General features: G+C 53.1%; 1 protein-coding gene across 5 annotated transcripts in view; it reads right to left on the bottom strand.

Moving 5' to 3' along the window:
• ALDH18A1 (aldehyde dehydrogenase 18 family member A1) overlaps positions 1 to 23,096 on the bottom strand; it is a 37,688-nt gene extending 14,592 nt beyond the window's left edge. Inside the window, exons 1-9 of one of the 5 annotated variants that reach the window (XM_072339464.1) lie at positions 22,868 to 23,096; positions 14,257 to 14,380; positions 11,049 to 11,272; positions 9,363 to 9,512; positions 9,170 to 9,274; positions 7,359 to 7,517; positions 6,739 to 6,829; positions 5,316 to 5,440; positions 491 to 635 (exon numbers count right to left, since the gene is read on the bottom strand). In XM_072339464.1, the coding sequence (XP_072195565.1) occupies positions 491 to 635; positions 5,316 to 5,440; positions 6,739 to 6,829; positions 7,359 to 7,517; positions 9,170 to 9,274; positions 9,363 to 9,512; positions 11,049 to 11,272; positions 14,257 to 14,350 (1,093 nt within the window). In that variant the 5' untranslated portion in view covers positions 14,351 to 14,380; positions 22,868 to 23,096. Of the gene's footprint in view, positions 1 to 490; positions 636 to 5,315; positions 5,441 to 6,738; positions 6,830 to 7,358; positions 7,518 to 9,169; positions 9,275 to 9,362; positions 9,513 to 11,048; positions 11,273 to 14,256; positions 14,381 to 18,084; positions 18,243 to 18,446; positions 18,616 to 22,867 lie in introns of those variants that run through there. The other 4 variants (XM_072339462.1, XM_072339463.1, XM_072339466.1 and 1 more) reach the window with 4 other exon arrangements.
• Positions 23,097 to 23,807: the final 711 nt, after the last annotated feature.

Genomic DNA, 23,807 nt, shown 5'->3' with positions numbered 1-23,807 from the left:
CCTCATAGGGGAGGTGCTGCAGCCCCCTGACCATCCTCGTGGCCTCCTGTGGACCCTCTCTAACAGCTCTATGTCTTAATTGTACTGAGGGCTCCACACCTGGACACAGTACTCCAGATGGGGCCTCACAGGAGCAGAGTAGAGAGGAACAATCACCTCCCTATCCCTACTGGCCACCCCTCTCCTGATGGAGCCCAAGATGCCATTTGCTTTCTGAGATGCAGGAGCACAGTGCTGGCTCATGCTAAGTTTCTCATCCATCAGGACCCCCAGGTCCTTCTCTGCTGAGCAGAGGATTCAACATTTTCTATGCCAACCTTGGAAAATGCCTTCCAGGAACCATCTGTCAAGCAGGAGGTACTCTCCTATTTGTTGCACAGATGTAGCCCAGGTTGAACTGTAAGCTTGTGGGAGATCTCTCTAACTTCATACTCCAGTTAGCTCTCTGTACCTCCACACTCCAGTTAGCTCTCTGTACCTCCACACTCACCTGCAGGCTTTACCTCCGAGAAGAAAGTCCCGACTTTCTTCCCTTCCACAATATCGGTGATGACGTGACCAGAGATCTTTGGGTGGGTTCCGTTTGCGATCACTACAGAAGTGCCTCCTTGGAGGGCCCACAGAGCTGCTTTCACCTACAGGACAGAGCCGGTGCCAGAACATTCACTTGTTACCTGGATCCCCGCTGTCAACAAGAATTCTTGTTCCACTTTGATCTCTGGATTAAGGCTTTCAAGGCACCCATCGCGCTTCAGGGATTCCCACAAGCTGGCATGAAGCCAGATGGCGTACTCTGACCTCCACTTCCCCTTCTTAAGCAGGTGCTGCTTTGGAGACACACCGCAGCCCTCCCGGCAGCCCGTCCTTCCCCAGCCCCCCAGCAGGGCACTTTGCCCGCAAGCTCTGCTTCAGCACCCTCCCACGTGGCAACTTCTTCCTACTCTGAGAAAACACCATTTCCCCTCTTGAAAAGCTTGCTGCCAACGTCCCTAACACTGCTTTGCTGCTGGTCAGTGACCCACGCGGAGCGCCTCCACCGCACCGCTCACACAGCTCCAAGCCTGGCACGCATCATTAGCACATTATTATTCATTGTTTTCACCATCCCAAAGGGCTGCGCTGGCAGCTGGACTGCACGGATCACTCTCATTGTGTAGGACCTTCTGGTGACAAACATGCAGCATTCTGAGGAGTTCGCCGCACTCCCACACAGTTTTAAACTGCAGCATTCCCTGTTAATGCTTTTACACCTTTTCTTTAATCTATTTGCTGCTTCCTTTTTTCCATCAGAGTACTCCTGTTGTCTTCGTAGTTGGCTCTTTCTGTAGGTTCTGTTGGAAAATTGCATTTCTTCGTTCTTTAACCCTATGGGTTTTTTTTGTGGTGGGTTTTGGTTTTTTTTGGCATTCTTCCTACTGTTGTAGTCTTGGAGATGGGTTCTACACCGCAACGTAACTATCAGTCAACTACAACCACTGCTGTGCTACGCAACGCAAGAAAGGAACTTCGGGCAAGCATCAAGCAAACGGGAATTCCCCAGGGGCTGCAGGCAGATGAGAACTGCAACCTGTGCTGCTACCAGAATGTCTGTGTGCTCTGGGCTGCCACATGGAGCAGGGGCAAGCAAACATCGCGGTCAATAAGAACTCCAGGAAATTTAGCGGCAGTAATTAATCGGGCACTGCTTGAACGTGGAAGACAAGCTGAGTTCCCCTTCTGAGCCTCAGCAAACAAGCTGATTCGTGAGGGTGCTCTGAAATCGCTATATCATAGTATCATATCATAGTATCATAGTATCGTGCGAGTTGGAAGGGACCTATGTCCTGATTCCTCAGGTTTCCCTTTTTGTACCTAAACCGTTGGTTAAAGCATCACAAGAAGTATTTCTGTAAAGCTTTCCTCTAATTAAGTAAATATACAAACCCGCAAAAACAAATCCCTGATGTTCCCCACTGAAGGCAAACTGCCTTTGGTCTCCTTCATTACTTTCCCCGATTAAGATACTGACATCATCATCCCACTGTGATACCGCATTGTGTCATTCACGTCATTGCAGAAGTTTCCAGTGACAACACTGCTTGGTCACTTCTATGCTTTGATACACATTTGTGTACATCAATACTACAGCCCACACCCACTAGCAGACACCCTCTGTCCTACATGGCCATCATAGCGAGCTCTGGACTACCACAAGACCATCAAGTGCTCCACTTTTGTTTGCTCAGATTTCATGCTAATCATCAATACTTGAACCACACCGTTTGCTCCATTGTGGACACTTCAGTTTTGAAAAGTATCAACTGGTTCTCAGTTCTACCATATTCTTGTTAAGACGGTAGCATTTGGATTCCCTTTTACGTGACTCAAACTTGTAGACACCAATATCTCTAACAGATCACCACTTTCAGAGAAGTATTCCCTCACCTTGGCAGCTCTCTCACCAATCCACAGCACTGTTTGAACTATTACATACACCAAATGCGATTCACATAAACCATACATACATAAACCATACATAAGCCAAATGTAATTCACTTCTAATCAGGCTCTATACATCCCATAGTTCCCAAATAAAACACTCAGATATCTCCTCCTCCTGCCGTCCTCCAGTCTTAGCTTGATACAGAAGCCTGCTCTATATCACCTATATCTACATCTTGACTTTGGTCTTTCTGTGCTTTATCAAAATGTATTTCTCTGTTCACAGACAGCTTTCTAAAAGTCAACTTAGTATTGATAGGTGCAGATTTCCTAAGGCAGTTCACAGCTCAGCATCGTGAGAAACATTAGAAAGAATAACAGAAAGGTTGAGGCTGGAAGGGACCTCTGTTCCATCTGCTCCAACCTCATGCTCCAGCAGAGACACCCAGAGCAGGGTGCCCAGGGCCGTGTCCTGGGGCTTCTGAAGATCACTGACACGGAGAGTCCCCGACCTCTCCAGGCAACCTCTGCCAGTGCTCCATCGCCAGCATGGCAGGGAAGCGCTTCCTCATGATCAGATGGAACCTCTCGTGTTCCAGTTGGTGCTCACTGCCTCTTGCCCTGGCACTGAACACCTCTGGAAAGAGCCTGTCTGCATCCTCTCCGCACCCTCCTTTCATGTATCTGGACACACTGTTCACAAAATATATGTGTATATATATTGTTCAGCTTCTGCTCGCAGGAGAGGAGCTCCAGTTCCTTGGCTGTCTTGGTGCCCTTCCATTGGCCTCTTTTCAGTATATCCAGATCTCTCTCGTGATGTAGGTGCAACCTCTCTTTACCTGCTGGCGACACTTTGCTTAATGCTGCTGTGAATACCCTTAGAGTTCTTAGGGAAGGGTGCGTTGCTGATTCACGTTCCAGTTCTAGCAGGACTGTGAGGTCCTTTTCGGCAGGGTCGCTTTCAAGCTGGATGGTCCTCAGCACACATTGATGCCTGGCTTTATTTCCTTGCAGATGCAGGACTCCATGCTTGTTGATCTTCGTGGGATTCCTGTCAGATCAACTCTGCAGCTTGTCAGGGCCCCTCTGGAAAGCAACATGGCCCCTCGGGGAGTCAGACTCTCCCTCCAGTAACATATTCTTAAGTCTCACGATACATTCACGTTCATCCACAGCATTGGACAGTGAAGGCGTTTGACCCTGCGCAGCACCATAAATCATCGACTCTAACTCCTTCAAATCTTCCATTCCAGAATTGAAGATCCTCCATCTTCACCACTATACCTTCCAGAAGCAGACAAACACAGAATGATGGCAGAAGTACCATGCGAGATTCAAGTGATGGGGATCCCAAAAGTCTCTGGATTATCATGTAAGAAAGCAGCGAGGGCTGACTCTTAATTCAAAACACCAACTTGACATTGTTCCAAATGTCACATTTTACCAACTCGTTCGGTGCATCTGTTGAGTTGCTCTTCTCAATTCACGTGGGTCCCACAGAGGCCCAGCCATGGGAGGGCGCTCACAGAACAGCAGAGGCTGAAAGGATCTCTGGAGATTGCCCTCTCCAACCCTCGCTTAAAGCAGAGCCAACCAGACTGCATTGCTTAGGATGCTGCCCAGTCAGGCTTTGAACACCTTAAAGCACAGAGAGTCCACAAACTCTCTGGGCAACCTGTGTCACTGCACCTACATTTAGGATGGATTTACTGTATTTCAAGTCAGAGCCCATCGCCTCTTGTCCGTTCCCTGGATATCACTGAGAAAAGCTGGACTTGGTCCTCTCTACACCTTCCCTTCAGGTATTTAAACACACCAATAGGATATCCCGGGCCTTCTTCTGTTTGGTGTAAATAGTGGGAGCTTCCTCAGCCTCTCCTTGGGTGACAGACCCTCCAATTCTCTAAGTGCACTCCTGACTCTCCAGTGGGTTCGCTGTGGTACATCACATCTCCCCGTACTGGGGCACTCAGAACAGGACACAGATTTCCTGTCAGCCTCACCAGTGCTACGCAGGGAAGAACAGCCACCTCCTCCGACCCGCTGCTTGCATTCTTCCAATGCAACCCCAGGTGCCATTGGCCTGAAGGGCATTGTGAGCTCTTATGGCTTTTCCTCACTATGAGCAACCCCGGCTCCCTCAGCCACTCCCTGCTGTACCTTTTTTTTCCTAGACTCTTTCAGCAGCCCCGTTGCTCCTCTCCAAAGCATTTCCAGCAATGCCGCATCTTTCTTGTAGCTAAGGACTGAGGTCAGAAAGCAGCACTCCAGGAGCGGCTTTGCCAGTGCCACATTCTGAGCGGCAGCTGCAGCCGCAGCCCTGCTGGACGCGCTATTTCTGGGAGCAGACTGAAGCTGCCGGCCTCCTCGGCACTCCGACCACACGGATGTGCTTCTGGCTGAATGTCAGTTCTCTGCTGATCAGCGCCCTCGGGACCTTTTGCTGACAGACCACCTTACAGCCGCTGTTCCACAAGGCTACGACGAACACCCCCACCCACCTCAGTGAGATCTGCAAACCTTCTGAGGGTGCATCCATCCCCTCATCAAAATGTTCCACAAAAGCACTGAACAAAACTTGCCCCAGTACTGAGCCCTGGGGAGCGCTGCTGCTGACTGGCCAACAACTGGACTGACCTCTCTTCACAAGCACTGCTTTGACGTAGCCATCTGGCCACCACCACTGAAGCTGCTCCTCCATCAGCAAAGGGCTTCACATTGCCTTCTGCTGCATTTCAAGATGTTCCTGTCTGCCCCTAATTACAGCCTGTTGCGGTTCCTCTGAACGGCACTGAAATTATCTAGTCTACCAGCCACCCGTCCCAGTCTCATATTAGCTGCTTCCCTTTTCACACTTTCCCCCTCAATAAGAAAACATTCCAAGTTTCTACCTTGGCTTCCATGCCTCCCATTCCCACTCGAGATTTGGTTCCAAACGTCACAGACTGTTGGTCTCCTGGGTAGAATATGTCAATGAGCTTCGCATCGTCAGATCCTGGAGGGCTGTCAAAGAGTCCTGAAGTAAACATTTAAAGAAAAGAATTTTAAAAAAAAGAGAAAAAAATACACCTTGAAATACATTGTTGAGACTGAAAAGCTGTGTAGCACTTAACGTGATTTAAAACTTCCCCTGAACCCTCCTCTGCATGGAAATTAAAGCATGAAACACAACATATAGAACCAAGAAACAGTTTTACCAAAATTGTAGCTAATAAGGGAAACTGAAAAACCCAGCTGCCAAATAGCAGCATACAAGATTTGAGGCAGATGTTCCAGTGAGGTCAGAGAGAAAGCGAGAGGGACGTTTTACAGCTGTTTACGTTCAGTATCGGGGCTTACAAACATCAGCACACAGCTGAGTAGGCACAGGACAACCTGGCTGTAAAAGGCAGGAACTGAGGATATCAGAAAAACCCGAGCTTAAGTTGCTTTGCCTGCTTTAACAAATTTGGAAAGTTCGATTGGAAGGGACCGAGGAAGATCAGAGTGCATCTGCCTGACCATACCAGGACCTTGAGTTTAAGCTTGTTAAAGGTCATTATCCTTAGATGAGACCCTTAGGGAGGCATCAGCCACCTTTCCAGTAATCCTCTTCCAGTGCTTAACCATCGCCACAGGAAGGAAATTGTCCCAGCTTTCAAGTCAGAGCCTGATGTGAGAACGACACAGAGATGCACCACATGCTCTACCTCTGGGAAACCAGGAGAGATCAGAACCCCCTTCCCCATTTTCCATGATTAGGAAGCAGTAGAGAGCAACGAGGTCACCTCTTTGCCTTCTTTCCTCCAAGCCAGGTAAACGAAGTGTCCTCAGCCTCCCTTTACGCAGCATGCCTTACAGTCCTTCTACCATCTCCGCTGCCCTCCTCTGGAGGCTTTCAAGCAAGCAACGGCTCCTCGTGGCTCCTCGAAGTAACCTGGTGTCATTTTCCAGTATCCCTCAAGTTGCTGCCCTTATGCTGGCTGATGCAGAGGAGACACCAGCTCTAACTCGGTGGTGGCTGTTTTAAGTTACCATCTGCGCACCAGAGAGGGCGCACCTCCTTGAACTCCCAGACGCTTCTGTCTCTACAGTTACCCGTGGAGCTCAGCTACCGGGCAAGCAGTCCATTCGGCTGCGCCAGCCTCCCACAGGCAGCCTGCTATCACCTGTCTTGGTTGGAAAGGGCAGCCCCGGGCAGCCCCTACGGACCAAACGCTGGGTGGCTGTGCTCGTCCTGCTGGACGTCAGAAGAACAGGAGCAGAGGGCACGGGTTTGTCTAGTGATCGCTGTCGGCAGACTTAAACAGTAACATAAAGGAACTGCTCACAAACCTTCTACATCTGAGAGGACAATAAGGAGATCAGTCTTCATCTCAACAGCCAGACGCGCCGCCAAACTGTCGTTATCCTTCACGCTAATCACCTGCAACGGACAGGCAGGAACAGGGACACTGAGCTGTGTAACACCTGGCTCCAGCACACCAACACGAGCCGCCTCAGCACAATCTCAGTCCTTACGGCTGCTCTGCTCACATGCAGTGCAACCTCTCGGAAGCTGACTTTGTGCACGAAAGCAAGCAGCCTTCTGGAAAGCAGGAAAGCAGCATTGAGATGACCGGCGCTTGGATCACGACACACATTCTCCACACTGACACGCAGCAAAAGGACAAGCAGTACTAACAGGCCCTTCTTTAAGCACAGCGCTTAATTAGATGAGCTGTAACAGGGAACTCCAGCCTCAGCTACTCTGTGTAAGCCCAACAGGGCATGCTCATCTCCCACAGCTCCACAGGGTCACACACAGGTTGGCACAGTTCTCTGCCCCCGCTGTCCACATTTCTAACTTGCTATGTTTCTCTGCTCCAGGTGTTCGCGATTACAGTGTTAGTAATCAATGCTGTTAGTGCTCTCCCATCCACAAAAAGGTCCACCCCCTGCAATACTTTACCCACATTTACCCCCTGCAGATCACTGTTCGGTTCTGGAGGTGGAACAACAGCGTCGTTAGTGTTAATTATAGGGACAATGTTCATTCTTAAAAGCTCATGTAGCGTTCCATTTAAGTTCCGACGCTTCTGGTCATCGTGGAAATCCAGATTGGTGACTAAAATCTAAGAGCGAGAGAAAGACTCACATATTTGGCCCATCACTTCTTCTGGCAAAAACATAAAACATACAGGGGCTGCTCCGGAAGTAATGCCTCTTATTTTATTCCGGTGGCCCACAAAGTCAGAGGTAGATGTTGGCGAGACAGCAGTAGAGGCTGAACTTTCCCATTAATATCCCATTCAGTTTTGTTGCCATGCCACAGATGGTAGCAGGAAGGCAGTCTGACAAAGTGGCATCCAACACAGAAGCGCACATGAAACAAAGACGTGGGGCTGAATTCCTCCATGCAGACAAAACGGCATCTATCAACACTCACTGACTCTTGCTTAATGTTTATGGGAACCAGAGAGAAGATGTCAGTGCAGCGGGGCAGCAGGAGCTGCGTTTCAGCAGCGGTGACACCGGCGTGAAGGACGAGCAGCGCTGTGCATGGCCATGCACAGCTGTCACCTCCACTGGTGCAGATGTTTACATGCACGGCATGCAGGCTCTCCTTCACCGCTGGTAAAAATGCACAGCTAATGGTGGAGACTACGTGGAAAAAAATGCATTTTGCAGCTGAGAATCTGCTCTATCAAATATTGGTTTTGTGCCCTATCAAATACTGGCTTTGTGCTCATTGTATCTGTTGTAGTTTCCATGGAAATAAATAAGAAGCATTATTCTTGGAGCAACCTACATACAACCAACACCATGTGATTCTGTGAACACCATAACAGATCAGCCAAGCCCTTTGAGTCACCAAATGATAACACAAGCCACATTTAAAGGATAAAAAATGCCAGTGAGAAATATTCTTGCCCTCTAGGCCTGCACCAACCTCACGACCTTCCCTTGGGGGCTGATAGTTTTACATCCTCCTTAAACTGTGGTGCCCAGAACTGCACACAGTGCTTAAGGGGAGATCACAGACCAGGAGGGCAGGGCAGCACAATCCCTCCCCTTGGCCAGCTAGCAACATGACACTTGAGCCGAGGGCACACTTCTGACTAACTCAGCTTTCTGCCAACCAGAACCCACCCAATCCCCTTCTGCAGGGCTGCTCTCCAGCCTCTCATCCCCAGGTCTGTAGATGAATCGAGGGCTGTCCCGTCCCAGGTGCAGAATTTAGCTGTAGCTCTTGTTCAGTTTGGGCAGATGGTGACAGCCCAGACTTCTGCTTTGTTCGTATCTCTCTGCAAGGCCCCTCTATCCCTTCCTAACTCAGTGCCATCTGCTAATTTACTGCGTACGCATTTGAGTCCCGCACCCAGAGCATTCCCAACAGCAGTGCAGAGAACTGGCCCTGAAACAAAGCCCTGCGGAACATCACAGCTGACTGGCCACCAGCCCAAACTAATTCCTTTTACTGTAGTTCTTTAAGTCCTACCTGTCAGTCAACTGCTCACCGACTGTGCTACATACTTGCTTAGCTGCACGCTGAACATTTTGTCCAGAAAGGCACTGTGAGAAACAATATCAAAACCTTTGGTGAAACCCCACACTGTCTGAGCTTGGTCGACCAAGTAGGTAACCTTGTCATAAAAGAAAGTTACATTTGATGAACATAACTTCTGCCTCATGAACCCAAACCGACTGTGACCAGCCACTGCCAAGAACAATTCTGTCGCTGAGTGAAGTAGCAGGTAAGGCTGGGAGAGAAGGCGTCCCTTACCTGAGCTGCACAGATGCTGTACTGCGTGAACATGGCTTCGTACAGTGCCATCAGGCCGCTCTGGCCAGCTGCAGCACAGGCTCGGGCCTCCAAGACTGGAATAGCCTACAAGAAGGAGGACAGCTGTCAGGCAGCAGCTCACGAAGGTTCCAACCAGCACCCAGAGAAGAGCAGGATGTTGGCAGTCACTCACCATATCTTTCAGCTGACTCTGGCCTGAATGAAGCGCTTGCCTCACGCTCTGGGAAAGCAGGATCTCATGACGCAACCGCTGCTTCCCAAACGCTACAGCACCACTGGTGACAATCATCATCTCCCGGCCCTGGTTCTGCAGCACGGACACCTGTCAGTAGAGAACAAGAACTGGGATGCAGAGGAAGATGGCTGCTGGCCTGGCTCTGGGGCTCAGCTGACATCCCACGCTCACTCCTTGCTGATGTAAGCTGCTTATCGACAGACGTACAAAGCAAGGCAGCCGTCCTCAAAGACACTCCTGCTCATTTTCCCGACCACCTAGGAGCCGGGTAAAAGACCGCATGCAATCCATCACTTCTGCTACTCTTCCCCCCCCCACACAGTGCCAGTTGTAATGACAGACTCAGGACTGATGCCTCACAGTACGTACCACGTGGTTTACACAACTTCTGGACCTCTAATTCCATTGCTACTGATAGCAAAAGACAAGATACAGAAAAGTCATGAGGTATCAACTGTTCCTTCCACCAACTTACTTACCACCATCCACCCTCACGGTTGTTATTATACAGTGATTTCATATTCAAAGAACAAAACTGTTAACTCCTGAGATCACGGCTTGTTACCGCTTCATGAAGAAAAGCACCTGGCTGCTTCCACAGCTCTGCAGCCACAGGACTTGCACGAACATAACCTATTATGTGAACTGCACTTCACAGAGAAGACACACCTAAATGCCCCCACAGTCCCCATCTGGTGTTGCAGAACCCATCCATTAGGTGAGCCCTCCAGCTTTTCCTACAAGCGGTGAGGTCAGGAGCTTCTCTTGGAGGGAATCTGCGAGTGCTCGGGTACTTGGGAAGGGGCTGCTCCTCCTACAAACTTCATGTACTTTCGTGTTGTCTTCCCACAAGACCCACGCAGTGCCCGAGTCATGTTTTATTTACTGCATACACAACTGCGCAAGAAGTTTCTTCTGTGCTGAGCCTGACGGAATGGAGTTAACTCTCCTCATAAAAACCCATATGGAGCTGTTAGGGATTCAGGGACTGGAAGCGCTGATAACACACCGAGCGTTTACTATTGCTGAACAGTGCCTGCACAAAATCAAGGCTCTGCTCTTCCCTGCTCTGCTCCATGCCAGCGGGGAGCCTTGTGGTGATGGAGAAATTCAGAGCCAACACCACTGGGTCCAGGAGATCTCCCGACTCGCCTCACATCGCGCTCGCACTAAAACCAGGCGAACCAAAGAGGGAGGAGCAGGAGCAGGGGAGGAAGGAAGTTGTCTTCGCAGGTGGCCACATCTACAGACTGGTTTGGAGTTGGCCTGCCCGTGGGAGGCAGTGAGCAACTTCCTTTGCATCGCGTATTTCCTTCCTCTTTCCTTCACTTATTAAGTTACCTTTACTTCAACCCACGTGTTTCCTTGCTTCTGCCTTCAGTACTTTCTTACCAGTCCCAACAGTGCTGGGTGCTTGAAGAGGGAGACAGGAAGCATCCGTGCAGCTGCTCAGTTACCGGCTAGCATCAACTCATCATGCCGAGTTATACCATGGGTACCTTCTATGCCACCAGAGCGCAGGGGAACCTGCTCTGCGATTTTTTCCTGCATTCTCCTCTGCAACCCCACAATGACCAAATAGCTCAAGTTAAAACAACTGTTCCACTTCAGCCACAAAACTACCTGCTCCACAATGGATGCCAGCCTCCCAAGGGCCAAGCCACACTCATCGCCTCTCGTCACAACAGCACTGCCCAGCTTCACCACGATCCGCTTCGCGTGCTTCAGCTCACTGCGGTGCGCAAACGATTTGCCATGCGTGCGGCTGAGGGGCACGGTGATAAATGGGATGTTGCTCCAACAGCGGATGGATTCATTCCTCAGACTCTGAGAATGGTGAGGGAGATCTGTGGTTAAAGAAAGAAAACAAGATCCGCTTTTAAATGTTTATCTTGGACTTCCAAGTCCCTTAAGCCTTGTAATATTTCTTCCCTTCCCGAGGCTTACAATGCAGAACCCTCAATGACAGGGAATAAGCAGCCAGCTTTGAAGACATTGAAATAAAGAGTGAAGGAACGGTTTTCCAGCAGCACTAACTATCCCTAAGGTATACGAAGCAATATCTGACGTGTCGGAGCCTTGACTCTGGGAACAGTAAAACCAGGACTGAATGACAGCATTAAACAGCCCATCCAACTCAGAGCAGAAGTACAGGTGCTAGCTCTAAGAACACTCTCCTTTGCCTTGACTCATTAGATACAGCTAAAGAGCTTTCCTGCCTACAGTACAGCAGAAAACTGGACTGCTAGGAAAGAAAAGAAACACAGCTTTTACCAGCGCTGTAAGAGAGGTGAGGTACTCTGTCGAGTTGCCAAGCTGGAGGCAGCAGAAGGGGGATGATGAACACACAGCCTGCAAGCCACCCGCCTCCAGAATGAACAGGTATTGCAAGGAGCAGAGACAGTCACAGCATTGCTCAGGTAAGGCAGAACACGTAAAAGGCTTGCATCTCATTTCAGACAATGAACAAGGGAATATTCCTCAGCAAGAGCTTTGTTTATGAAAAGCTTACAAAGGATCATAAAGCCAGTCAGCCCATTATCAGCACAGCAGATGAAATGGAATAGGATCTATTAAGGTACACATGGCAAGCGATAGTCTAGATCCTTTCTAATTGACAAAGATGTTGATCCAAACAGGTAAAAACGAGTCCCAAACCAAACAGGGCATAAAGGCAGATGACAAGCACTTCCAGTACACTTCATACAGGGTTGTGCAGAGCCATACTTAATTGCGACTGAAGAAGCAATGGTGGAGATGCTCTTCTCTGCAGTCAAAGTGTGCACAGAGGCAGAAGGAGCCCAGTAAGCAACGTCACTAAGAGTAGTTTTTGAACCCACATTGCCTTGTTGACCACCCAGTTTTTCGCACATCATGATTCAAGAAACGCATCAAACCAGGTCAGCTTTTAGGCAAGCAGCGCTGCAGTAAAGAAGGGGGAGAACAACTCTGACGTTACTACAGAGAGAAACGGCTGCGGACCCCACGCCCCGGGAACAAAAGTGCATCTAAGCCAAGATGGCACAAACAGCCTCAACCAAAATCTCATCTTAAGATGCAGACACTTCTCTAAGTAAACAGAAAACTCGATCTTATGCCATGGGCAGATCTCATCTTATCTTATTTAATTTATTCAGTCTCTTAGTTTTAGTGTTCTGTGATAGCGTATCAGATTCCTTTATAACCTAAAGAGTGATGTGGACATTCCTCCTGCTGCTGCAAGGCAGGAATTTACATAGCACTGCAGAAAAGAGAAACCTGGCGTTTAATGTCTTACGTAATGAACCTATTTTGTTTGGTTCACATATGAAAGCTTAAATGATTGATCTGAACTGACTGTTATGTTACAAAAAACGATACCACCTCTCCACTCTTTCATACAAAGCAGAAAACAGAATTTAGAGATTACTGTTGTTTGTTTCTCACTTTCATGAAGGAATGCTTGCAAATGTAAATAAGCCTGCAGCACGTGGGGAACAAAAGTGCAGCTGTTCCTCCAGCCTCACACATGGCTGTGCAGCACCTGCCTATCACACACGGTGCCAACAGGAAGCAGAAACAATTTGAGTGCTCTCAGGTCTCTCAAGGCTTAAAGACTCCCATGAAGGCCGTTGCTCAGGGACAACCAGGATCCAAGAACAGCACACAGAAAAGGAAGGAAAAGGACAGTAGATCAAGAGCAAACTGGGAGTTTGGCCTGCATTTAATTGAGTTCTCATTGCTACCCTAGCTCTATTACTACACTAACCCATCTTTTTTGGTTACTTTGTTGTTTCTAAAGAAGCAAATCCATTACTTTGCTCCACGTGAAATCAGTATGGCCACCCAGCCCACATCTGGGACAAGCAGCTTCCAGGCACTCCAGTTTTTGCGCCCAGCAGCCCCTGCCAACAGTCCCATCTCTTTACTAAGAAAGGAAAGCAAAGCCCGTGGCACCGCAAAACCTTTCAGGCAATCCGCACGAGGCTTCCTTCCCAGAAAGGAAGAGCTCTAAATACACAGGAGCCAAACGGGACCATCGCGGTGAGAGTGCAGAAAGGAAAATCATTAAGGAGAATCCCCATCCTTCCTCAGAACAGAGGTGATGAAGTCGCTAAAGCTGCTCCATTACTAAGCAAGAGTTTTCCCAGTGTGAACCACGACCATTTTACTGACTTGGAGAAACGTGGGGCATTTCATCAAACAACAAGTGCAGAAGCCAACAGAGCCATAGGCTTAAGAAAGCCTTGATTTCATGATTCAGTAATCCTTATAAATGCCCCCAGAGCAATGGGAAACGGAAACCCTTCACGCACAGGTCACAAATGTCAGCATTTTTACCCCACAGAATCTTTCTTGATCCAGTAGCCAATCTAGCCCTGCCTTCTCTCTATCAAACCCTAATCAAATAGAGATTGAGTGGCTCTCTCAAGTTGGGTTTCTGTAACAGAATAGGAAATGACAATGCTATTTCCTGCAAATACCCTTTTACTTTTCAATAACCCAAATAAATGTTAGCTTCAGACCCTGCAGCGTGTGCCTTATCCAAGAAATCTGTGGACATCATTAGACCATACTTCCCAAGAAGGCATGGGGTAGAAACATAAAGAACTTCAAAAGGAAAGCGCTTTTACTGGCATTCTTTGCTTGGAAGGAGAGAATGAAAAGCAGCCCTTCTAAGGCACTCTGCTGAGTACTGCCGAGTTAAGGAAGAAAGTCACAGCCTGGATTGCTGCTCACTGCAGTGGGTGAGCTTCGAGTGGCGTTACTGAGGGGATTTCCCTTTAGCATGAGACACAACAGACACCCGCTGAGCTCCGCCATCAGGAAGGCGCGTTTTCCTCATACGTACAGAAGCGGGAAGTGGCTGCGACAGCGCGAGGCGCAAACACAAAGCAGCAGCCGGCGGCGCGGAGCAGAGGGCGCAGGGCAGCCTGGCACGACATCGGGAGACACCTTCTGCAAGTCACAGCTATCTGTAAGTGAAGAGGAAGGTGTGGGGAAACAGGTTAAACATCGGCCATTTCCACCTGCGTTTCCCTCCTCCCCAGCCCACTCATCCAGACAGAGGCCTTCTTTTTCCTGTACAACCTTAATGCCATTTCCCCATGCAAGAATCAGCCCACCCTCCTCACTCATACCGCGGCTTAGGGAGCCTGAGGGCTCCTCTTCCATCCCTGCTGGCAGAAGATTATTATTAAAGATGAAGAACAAAGCAGAGTTCCCCAGAATAGCCAAGAACATAAAGGGCTCTGGGTGAACCACACACAATAGAGACGAGCTGTAACTTCGTCCCTGGAGAAGCTTGGAGGAGAAAGCTGAAGCAGGTTGGATCACCCGTACAAACCACAGCAAAACATCAGTCGCGCTTCTCCACGGACCACGGCCCCATCCAACCTATCAGGGCTGCTGGGAGAGCAACGCCAGCACAGCCCGTGGAGCACAGCCCGAGTAGGGCGCAGGCAGAGGCAGCGCTGCTGCAGCCCCAGAGCGGGCAGCCCCGCACGGCAGGCCGTTCAGGCGCCGCGCTCGGGATCCTCCTCATGCTGTGTAAAACGCGCCGCTGCTGGCGGAGGCTCCGCTGAGAAACTGCGCGTTCCCGGCCACAAAACGCCGTCAGACAGCACCGCGCGCTATGCGCAGCTGCTGCAGTTTCCACGGGGACCGCCAGGAGGCGGCACCGCTCCAGACTGCGGATCGAGCCCAGCTGCGCACAGGGCTTCCCGAAACACAGACTGCATTTCTGAGAGCTCCCGGACGGCGAGATATTAACCCTGACTGTGAGTAAGGACAGCAGTTCCAAGATCTTGGGCTTTAGTTTCCCTTGACTGAACTTAAAAGCACTCCGAGCTCTTGTAGCCCTAAAGCCACCTGAGCAGCTACCCAGCAAACGAGGGGTACAGGACTGGCCATTTCCTATAACCAGCATTCCTGAAGTACCTACCGCAGCTGCAGCACTGCAAAGAAAACAAAGCAGACGAACAGGAGCGCAGTTCTCCTGGATGGTGCTCACACAATTAAACACCTCTTTCCCCTTCTAGAAAGTTTTGCTTCCTCTCCTTGCTTTCAACTGAATAGCATTCCAAAAGTTGCACCAAGAGCTTTGAAGGGCAGAAAACAGCTCACAGTAAGCATATGGGAACTCTCACACACACCTTGACAGATACAATGCCTGGCAGTTCTGGCCAACATGTATATTACCACTATGAACATCTGAAGTTGCTTAATTACCCCCATCAGTGTATCGTCGTTGTGCTTCCTTACAATCCTTACCAAATTACACAGAACAGATCAGGCACCTGCAGATGACTCTCCTATTCTGGCTGGTAAAGATCACATAGCTTGGCATTTAAACAACGTTAACCTACCCAGCCCCTCCAGTTCTGTATTTCACCTGAAAAAGCAGCCCTGATCATCACAAGGACAAAGCAGGAAAAGGATTCAGGGCTGACGATGGAGCTGAACAAGTAGCCAAAGTCTGCTTCTGATGAAGGGGTTTAAAGGAGCTGGTGAAGGCCACCAGCCCAGCAGTTACTGCCTGAGGACTTCAGATGCCCTCTGTCACTTTGGCGTTTCAGGTGTACACCTTGGGTGGGGGACACATTTCCCATTGCCCGCGCGTCCCACCACTTGACTCCCACCCCAAACCCACCTGCTGCCCACTGTCAGACATCACCTTCCCTCAGGCTCTTTATTTTGTCTCCAGGGGATGCTTACAGAACAAGAGTCTGGCAAAGGACAGAACCAGGTATCAAAAAGGAGGTATGCGACGTAGGAACGATGCTGCCAGAATCTCCAGCCGGACCGCAGGACGCTCATAGAATCGTTTGGACTGAGAAGGACCCTGAAGATCAAGTCCAACCTGGATCTAACAGCACCAGGTCCGCCATTAGGCCATGGCCCTGAGCAGCACATCCCTCAGCTCTCGCACCTCCAGCAATGGCGACTCCTCCAGCACCTGGGCCGGCCGCTCCACCCTCTCCTGCCCATTCCTCCTGTCAGAGTTCCTCCCGGTGCTCACCCTGAACCTCCCACAGCACAACCAGGCGTTTCCTCACTGCAAACCTCCTTCGGGCAGCTCTGCAGAGTGACAGAGTCCCCCTTGAGCCCCCTCTTCTGCAGACCGGCAGATCAGATCGGTTCCCCCCCTTGCTGAGTCAGGGATTCAGAGCTCACTTAACCCTCGCTTTCCAGCCTACCCTCCTCTCTAGAACTTCCATGCCTGTAAGGGCTCTGCTCTTCAGTAACAAACCACACAGCCCAAAAGATATTGGGAATGACTAAAAAAAACAAACTTCTGCCTCATTAGGGGGAGGGGGAAGACAACAGGCTGACACCAAGAACAACAAATGCAAAATGCCTTATTTAGAGCCAAGAGTCTGGTCCCAAATCTTGTCATTACTAAGAAAGCCTCCAGCAAAGCCATCTCCAAAGTGCCTGTAAGGAACGCCACCCTCACATGGCAGCTTCAGGCAGGGCCGAGGCTCCCTTCTGCTCTCCTGCAGAACGCCTCCCTCCTGGCCAGCTTCCATGGAGCCACAGCTTCCAAGAGAGTCACTGTGCAGCCCACTGCAGCCAGCTGTGCCTCTGATCCACGTCCAGAACTCAGCTGGCTTCCCCACGCAGTCTGAGGTGCAAGGAGGGCTCAAACCCTCAACCTGCTGTCCTGCACAACAACCAATGAAACTGCTATGTATATTTTCCTCCCAAAGAACTGACCTCCCATAGAAAGAGCTACACAGTGCTACTCATAGGCAACAAATCAGAGGTAGAACGAGCTCCCCACAAACACACGATTTCAATGAAGCAAGACTTCATACAACACATGACAAAGAAAGAAACCCCCCTGTACCATTCAAGGCTTGGCATTATTGAGTTTGTAGGTTAACAAACCTGCTTAAAACTCCTTTGAGAAAAGAAACTTCCTAAGGCAGTTGTCAGCGTAGCCCAAAGCCGAGCGGGCGCCTTCCCAGCGGGAATCCACAGGGACAGAAATGAAGGGAGGCTTCACACAAACTGCCTTTACAACAGCCCATCTACAGCCCCGTGCCGAGGCTGCACAACATTCACACACACACAGCCAGCAGCTCAGAGCAGCGCACAGCACACAGCGCACAGCTCACAGCGCACAGCTCCTTTCTGCCAAAACCTGCCCAGAGGCCCAGCATAGAATCACAGAATCACCGAATCACAGCACCACGCACATCCGAATGGAGCCCACCCACGCACTGAGCTCCCAGCCCCGCTCAAACACTCCCAACCTCACCCGCTCCACAGACGACATGCAGGAGAGCTCAGCATCCATCCCCTGTTGCGTCTGGCACACGAAGCGGGGGCGCAGCGCGGGGCAGAGCCGTGGAGCACAGCCGGAACCGCCCTGAGAAGCGCCCGGCGAGGAGCCGAGCGTTCCGTGCTGGCGGCCGGCAGCAGGACTTGCACGGGCGGCCGAACCGCTCGCGCTGCCGGCGATATTCGCACGTCTCCGCCCCGCTCGGAGCCTCGACCCGCCCGAAGTCCCGAACTGAGCCCTGCGCGTGGAACCTCACAGAGCTCTGAAGACAAACGGCAACTTGCAGGGAGCCGCCACCGCACGCACAGCTCACCCGCGGCACGCACAGCCCAACGGCGGCACACACGCACGGCAGGCGCACACACAGCCCACCGGCGGCAGCAGACCCACCGACGCAGCCGCCCCGCAGCAGACAGACCGACCGCCCGAGCCAGGTGAGCCGCGCGGCAGACAGACCGACAGACCAACCGACGGACGCAGCTGACCGGCGGCAGCCAATCCGCCGTCCCGGCAGCACGAGCCGCAGCAGCGCGGCGGGGCCGGTCCGACCGGCGGCTGATGTAACTGCAGCGGGGCAGCCCGGCCCGGCCCCGCCGACACGCAGCGGATGATGTAACTCCGCTCCACGTTGCAGCACAAAATCCAGCCTGAACGACTGTTTGCTGTCTAGCCCCGGACAGCCCCAGACAGCCCCGCCCGCACGGCCGTGCCTCACGCCAGCTTCCCCCGACCTGCCATTTCCCCCTTCTCACATGTTTGCTGCAAGGAGCGCGCAGGAGCCCCAGGAAGGCTCCGTGCAGCCCAGCTTTTGAGAGCACCTCCATCTCCCTCAGCCTCCCGACTCCCTTGTTCCCTCCGTGCCATCCCAAACCTCTACCCGCGCAGATGCTCCCGTGCCCGCCGTGCACCGCGTGCTGCCGGCTCTGAATTAAAGGGAAAGCACCCGTTGCTGCGCTGGGTACAGACCAAGCAGGCACGAGAGCTCTGCACCTCCACACGCGTTCCACACCAAGCACAGTCCCCCACGCAGACCCAAACGCGGATGGCAGTGTCTCCTCTCGGCAGTCACCTTCCTGTTCCCTCCTTTCTGTACTGCAGCCACCAGCACTCATCCTCCCCTTGCTGAAGGACAGCAGTTGGGGGGTGGGAAGCAGTGTTCAAAGGCAGATGCTTCACCAGGTGAGATCAGGAACTCACCTCGTTGGGAAGTCCCAAACCCACGGAGGGAATTCAGAGCAAAAACAACATGCAGGGGGTGGAGGGACTCACAGAGGCCTCCGCATCCCAGTAATTCATGGAGGAGCCACCCCGCAGCTCTCAGGTCACTCGCTCATTCCTCATATGATAAAGCACCTCATCCAGGAGGATCTGTCCCATGATCTCAGGTACAGAGGAGGGACTCGCCGTCCTGTGGTTCCATGGGTCCTCCTTGCTCCCTTATAAATGGGAGCAATGTGACCCTTCCTTCAGTCATCCAAGACCTCACCTGACAGCCACGGCTTTTCAAATATGATGGAGGTAGGACAGGGATCGACCGTTCACATGGTCTGATAGGGACAGGGCACTACTCTAGGTTAGATGTTAGGAAGAAGGTTTTTACTCGGAGGGTGGTGAGGCACTGGAACAGGTTGTCCAGAGAAGTTGTGGGTGCCCCATCCCTGGGGGCAATCAAGGCCAGGTTGCATGGGAGCCCGGACAGCCTGGTGCAGTGGCTGACAACCCTCCTATGGCTGGGGAACTGGAACTAGAGGATCCTCAAGGTCCCCCCCAACCTAAGCTATTCTAGAAACAAGATTACTGAGCAAGGAATGTGAGGATGCAGTTTAATTTAAGCACAGCCATCAGTGGTTGAGCTGCATTTTTCCAGCATTCCCTTCTTCCAAAAATCATCGCTCTCTTTTCTGGCCTGCATCAAAGCTGGATCAAGTAATTTGCTCTAAGACCTTCACCAAGCAGTACAGCATCCATCTGCTATTAGGGACAAAGAGGCGACAGGAAGCGTTCCAGTTCCATATCAGTTTTGCTATGGTTGTATCAGCATTGCGAGTCATTCAGGGGAGGCTGAACAGAATTCTTCTAATAGCTCTGATCTAAAAAGCTCTAATAGCTTTTTAATCTAATAGCTCTGGCTAAAGGAGCGACAGCAGCACCACTGAGAGGTGAGGAGCAGCTGAAGGGCCAGGCTCATGCTCACGGCCAGGAGGAAACAGCCAGAGAAACATAAGGATAGGAAGAGAAGCTTGAGGACTGCAAGCTGCAGGCAGCAGTTTGGTTCAGCACTGCAGAAGCCAGACGAACAGCCGTGGTCAGTCCCTGCATGCCCGTCCCACACAGCTCCTCCGGTACGTCTGCCCAAAGCTTAAGATGCACTTTGTCACCCTTACAAATTACTTCCTCAGCCCCTCCATATCCGCGCCCCGCAGCCTCTCCTACTGCCTCAAAGGAACCGGGGCACCGCCAGCCTCTTGCAAAGGAAGACAGGAAGCTGGTCGTCAGTAACGCCTCCTTGTGCCCTGTCAGCCCAGACAGGAGGCACTGCTCAGTACTGCTCTTCTGATCTGCTCAGAACTGCTCTTCTGATCTGCTCTTCTGATCTGCTCGGCTCCACAGGGCACTTGGCTCTGCACTCCACTCCAGCCCCCTGTTGTTGAAGCGCTTCCCTTTACCTGCCTCTCCTTCGGCATCCTGTCCTCAGAAAGGTGTGTTTGTCTCTTCTTCCACTGCTCAGATCACCGAAGGCATTCTGTTCCCATCAAGGTCAAGCTGATGCCTTTTCCAATAAGAGTTAGTAAGGGCGCAGTTTGTGTCTGTGATCCCCAAACACAAGGCGTGGGTGCACTAAAAAAGCAGCAAGAGCTCCCTGTGCACTGCCCTGCACTGCACCTTTGTGCCACTGCCCTGCTGAGTGCCTCTGCAGCACCTGCAAGGCTGCAGGCTCCCGCTGCAAACACCGCCTCGTTGCCCCCCTGGGGCTGCAGAGCTCAAACTGCACCTGAACACCGCCAGCATCAAAAGCATCAAAAGTGCCAGTTCTGCCACCCCTACCTCCTGCCTCCTGTGTCAGAAACCTGCGTCAGTTCTGGTCGCCAAGACTTCTCTGTCTGTAGCCCCATTACTGCTCTTACGGAGCCATCGGCTTCCTTCCCACAGCAGAACAACACAGCAGACCAGCATGGTCCAGGAAGGACCAGCATGCAACAGACACAGGCTTACCAGCAGGAGCACAGCAAAGGCCTGGGAAATAGCCTGTATGTCTCACGCAGCTCTCAGGAGGGTTTACATGTTTCCTCTGGGCTGGGAGCAGTGCTCACAGCAGGCCAAGGAGGAGCAGTGCTCACAGCAGGCCAAGGAGGAGCAGTGCTCACGGCAGGCCAAGGAGGAGCAGTGCTCACGGCAGGCCAAGGAGGAGCAGTGCTCACAGCAGGCCAAGGAGGAGCAGTGCTCACGGCAGGCCCAAGAGACACGCTGGGACCAAGGGGGGTGGAAGGCGTGCAGCAGCCTCGCTCCTCCACAGCTCCCAAAGGAAGCCTGTAACTGACGGCTCTGTGCCCGCTGCTGCCAAAGGCCCAAGGAGCCCAAGTGCCCTGTATAACAGTGATGCTCTATGACCACCAAAAAAGCCTGAAATAAAGCCTCTGTGACTCAACACAACCTGAGAGGGCCGGAAGGATGAGCGCCAGATGCCTGCAGCGTGGCACACACTGTGACTACAGCGCCTCTGTCGGCCCAAGGCTTACCCAGCCCGTTTCACAGACCCACAGGATGACAGAATGACCCGGGTTGGAAGGGACATCAAGGATCATGAAGTTCCACCACCCCTGCCAAACTTCCACATTTATGAGATCAGGTTGCCCAGGGCCCCGTCCAACCTGGCCTTGAACACCTCCAAGGTCGGGGCATCCACAACCTCCCTGGGCAGCCTGTTCCAGGGCCTAACCACTTTCCTAGTAAAGAACTTCCCCCTGATATCCAACCTAAATCTTCCCTCTTTCAACTTAAATCCATTTTCCCTTGTCCTGCTGTTATCAACCCTTTCAAAGAGTTTACTCCTCTCCTGTTTATAGGCTCCCTTCAAGTACTGAAAGGCTGCAATGAGGTCACCCCGCAGCCTTCTCTTCTCCATGCTGAACAAGCCCAGCTCCCTCAGCCTGTCCTCATAGGGGAGGTGCTGCAGCCCCCTGACCATCCTCGTGGCCTCCTGTGGACCCTCTCCAACAGCTCCGTGTCCTTCTTGTACTGAGGGCTCCACACCTGGACACAGCACTGCAGGTGGGGCCTCGCAGGAGCAAAGAGGGACGATCACCTCCCCGTCCCTGCCGGCCGCCCCTCTGCTGGCGGATCCCGGGTTACCGTTTGCCTTCCGCGCTGCGGGCGCATCGCTGGCGCAGCTTCCGAGGTCAGCTTCGTCCGCAGCTGCAACGGCCGCGGCCCGACCGGCTCACAGGAGGCGAACCGGACGGCGGCCGGCAGGACCCGCGAGTGAGGGCGGCCGGGCAGCGGAACGCAGCGCCGACAAGGGGAGACAGCGCGACCCCCGCCAGACAGCGCGACCCCGGGCACACGCGCACAAACGGCCCGCGCACAAACTTCGCGCGTCTCCGCCGCGTCCCGCCCGGCTGCAGCTCCGGCTCCCAGGCGTGCAGCCCCGTGCAACCCCGTGCAGCCCCGTGCAGCCCCGTGCAGCTCCGTGCAGCCCCGTGCAGCCCCGTGCAGCTCCGTGCAGCCCCGTGCAGCCCCGTGCAGCCCCGTGCAACCCCGTGCAGCCCCGTGCAGCCCCGTGCAGCCCCGTGCAGCTCCGTGCAGCCCCGTGCAGCCCCGTGCAGCCCCGTGCAGCCCCGTGCAGCCCCGTGCAGCTCCGTGCAGCCCCGTGCAGCTCCGTGCAGCTCCGTGCAGCCCCGTGCAGCTCCGTGCAGCCCCGTGCAGCCCCGTGCAGCTCCGTGCAGCCCCGTGCAGCCCCGTGCAGCTCCGTGCAGCCCTGTGCAGCTCCGTGCAGCTCCGTGCAGCCCCGTGCAGCTCCGTGCAGCCCCGGCTCCCAGACGCGCACCCCGCCCGGCCGCGCTTTCCCGGCCCGCTCGGCAGCCCCCAACCCTCGCCGCAGAGCTCCGGGTCACGCGGGCTCCGGCCCACGCGGGCTCCGGCCCGGCCCCAACCCGGCCCGGCCCTCCGCGCCCACCTCGGCCGCGCTCCCCCGGCGACGCTCCGGCAGGAGAGGAGGAGCCCGGTGGCGGGAGGAGCGCTCCGGTCCGGCCGAGAGCGGCCCCGGCGGCACGACGGCGGCCGAGCCGGACCCGCCCCACCTCCCGCGGCCTCCGGAATCGCTGCGGCTGCTGGCCGAGCCGACCCGCGGTCGCAGCGCACGGCGGCGGAACCGCTTCCGAACGCGACGGCTGCGCGCGGCCGGCGGACCCGCCTACCGGGGCGGAACGGAGCGACTAGAATCCCGCGCCACCATTGGACGGAACGGGCGGCCGCGCGCAGGCGCCGTGTGCCGCCATCGCCCACGGGCGGAAGGAGCCGCCGCTCCGTGCGGGATGTGATGTGGTGCGACAACCGACACGGAAAGCTGCCGCCGGCAGGAGCCGAGCGCGGGGCTGCCGCTGAGCGGCGGGCTGCCACTGAGAGACGGGCTGCCACTGAGAGACGGGCTGCCACTGAGTCTTTTCCAACTGTAATGACGTGATGATGATGATCAGAAGGCTGCAGCACCTCCACTACAAGGACAGGCTGAGAGAGCTCTTCAGCCCGGAGAAGGCAGCAGGCAGACCTTACAGCAGCTTTCCAGTACCTGAAGGGGCCTACAGGAAAGCTGGGGATGGACTTTTCATAAGGGCAGGTAGCGACAGGACAAGGGGAAATGGCTTTAAACTGGAAGAGGGTAGATTTATTAAACCAGGTATCAGGAAGAGATTCAGTGCTGGGAGGTGGTGAGACACTGGCACAGGTTGCCCAGTGAGGCTGTGGATGCCCCTCCCTGGAAGCATTCAGGGCCAGGCTGGATGGGGCTGTGAGCACCCTGGGCTATGGGAGGTGTCCCTGCCTACAGCAGGGGCTGGAACTACATAATCTCAAAGGTTCCTTTCCAACCCAAACCATTCTATGACTACATACAACTC

This window comes from Excalfactoria chinensis, chromosome 6 (assembly GCF_039878825.1).
Source record: "Excalfactoria chinensis isolate bCotChi1 chromosome 6, bCotChi1.hap2, whole genome shotgun sequence".
Classification (NCBI taxonomy): Eukaryota; Metazoa; Chordata; class Aves; order Galliformes; family Phasianidae; genus Excalfactoria; species Excalfactoria chinensis.
This window is presented reverse-complemented; position numbering and strand designations above follow the sequence as displayed.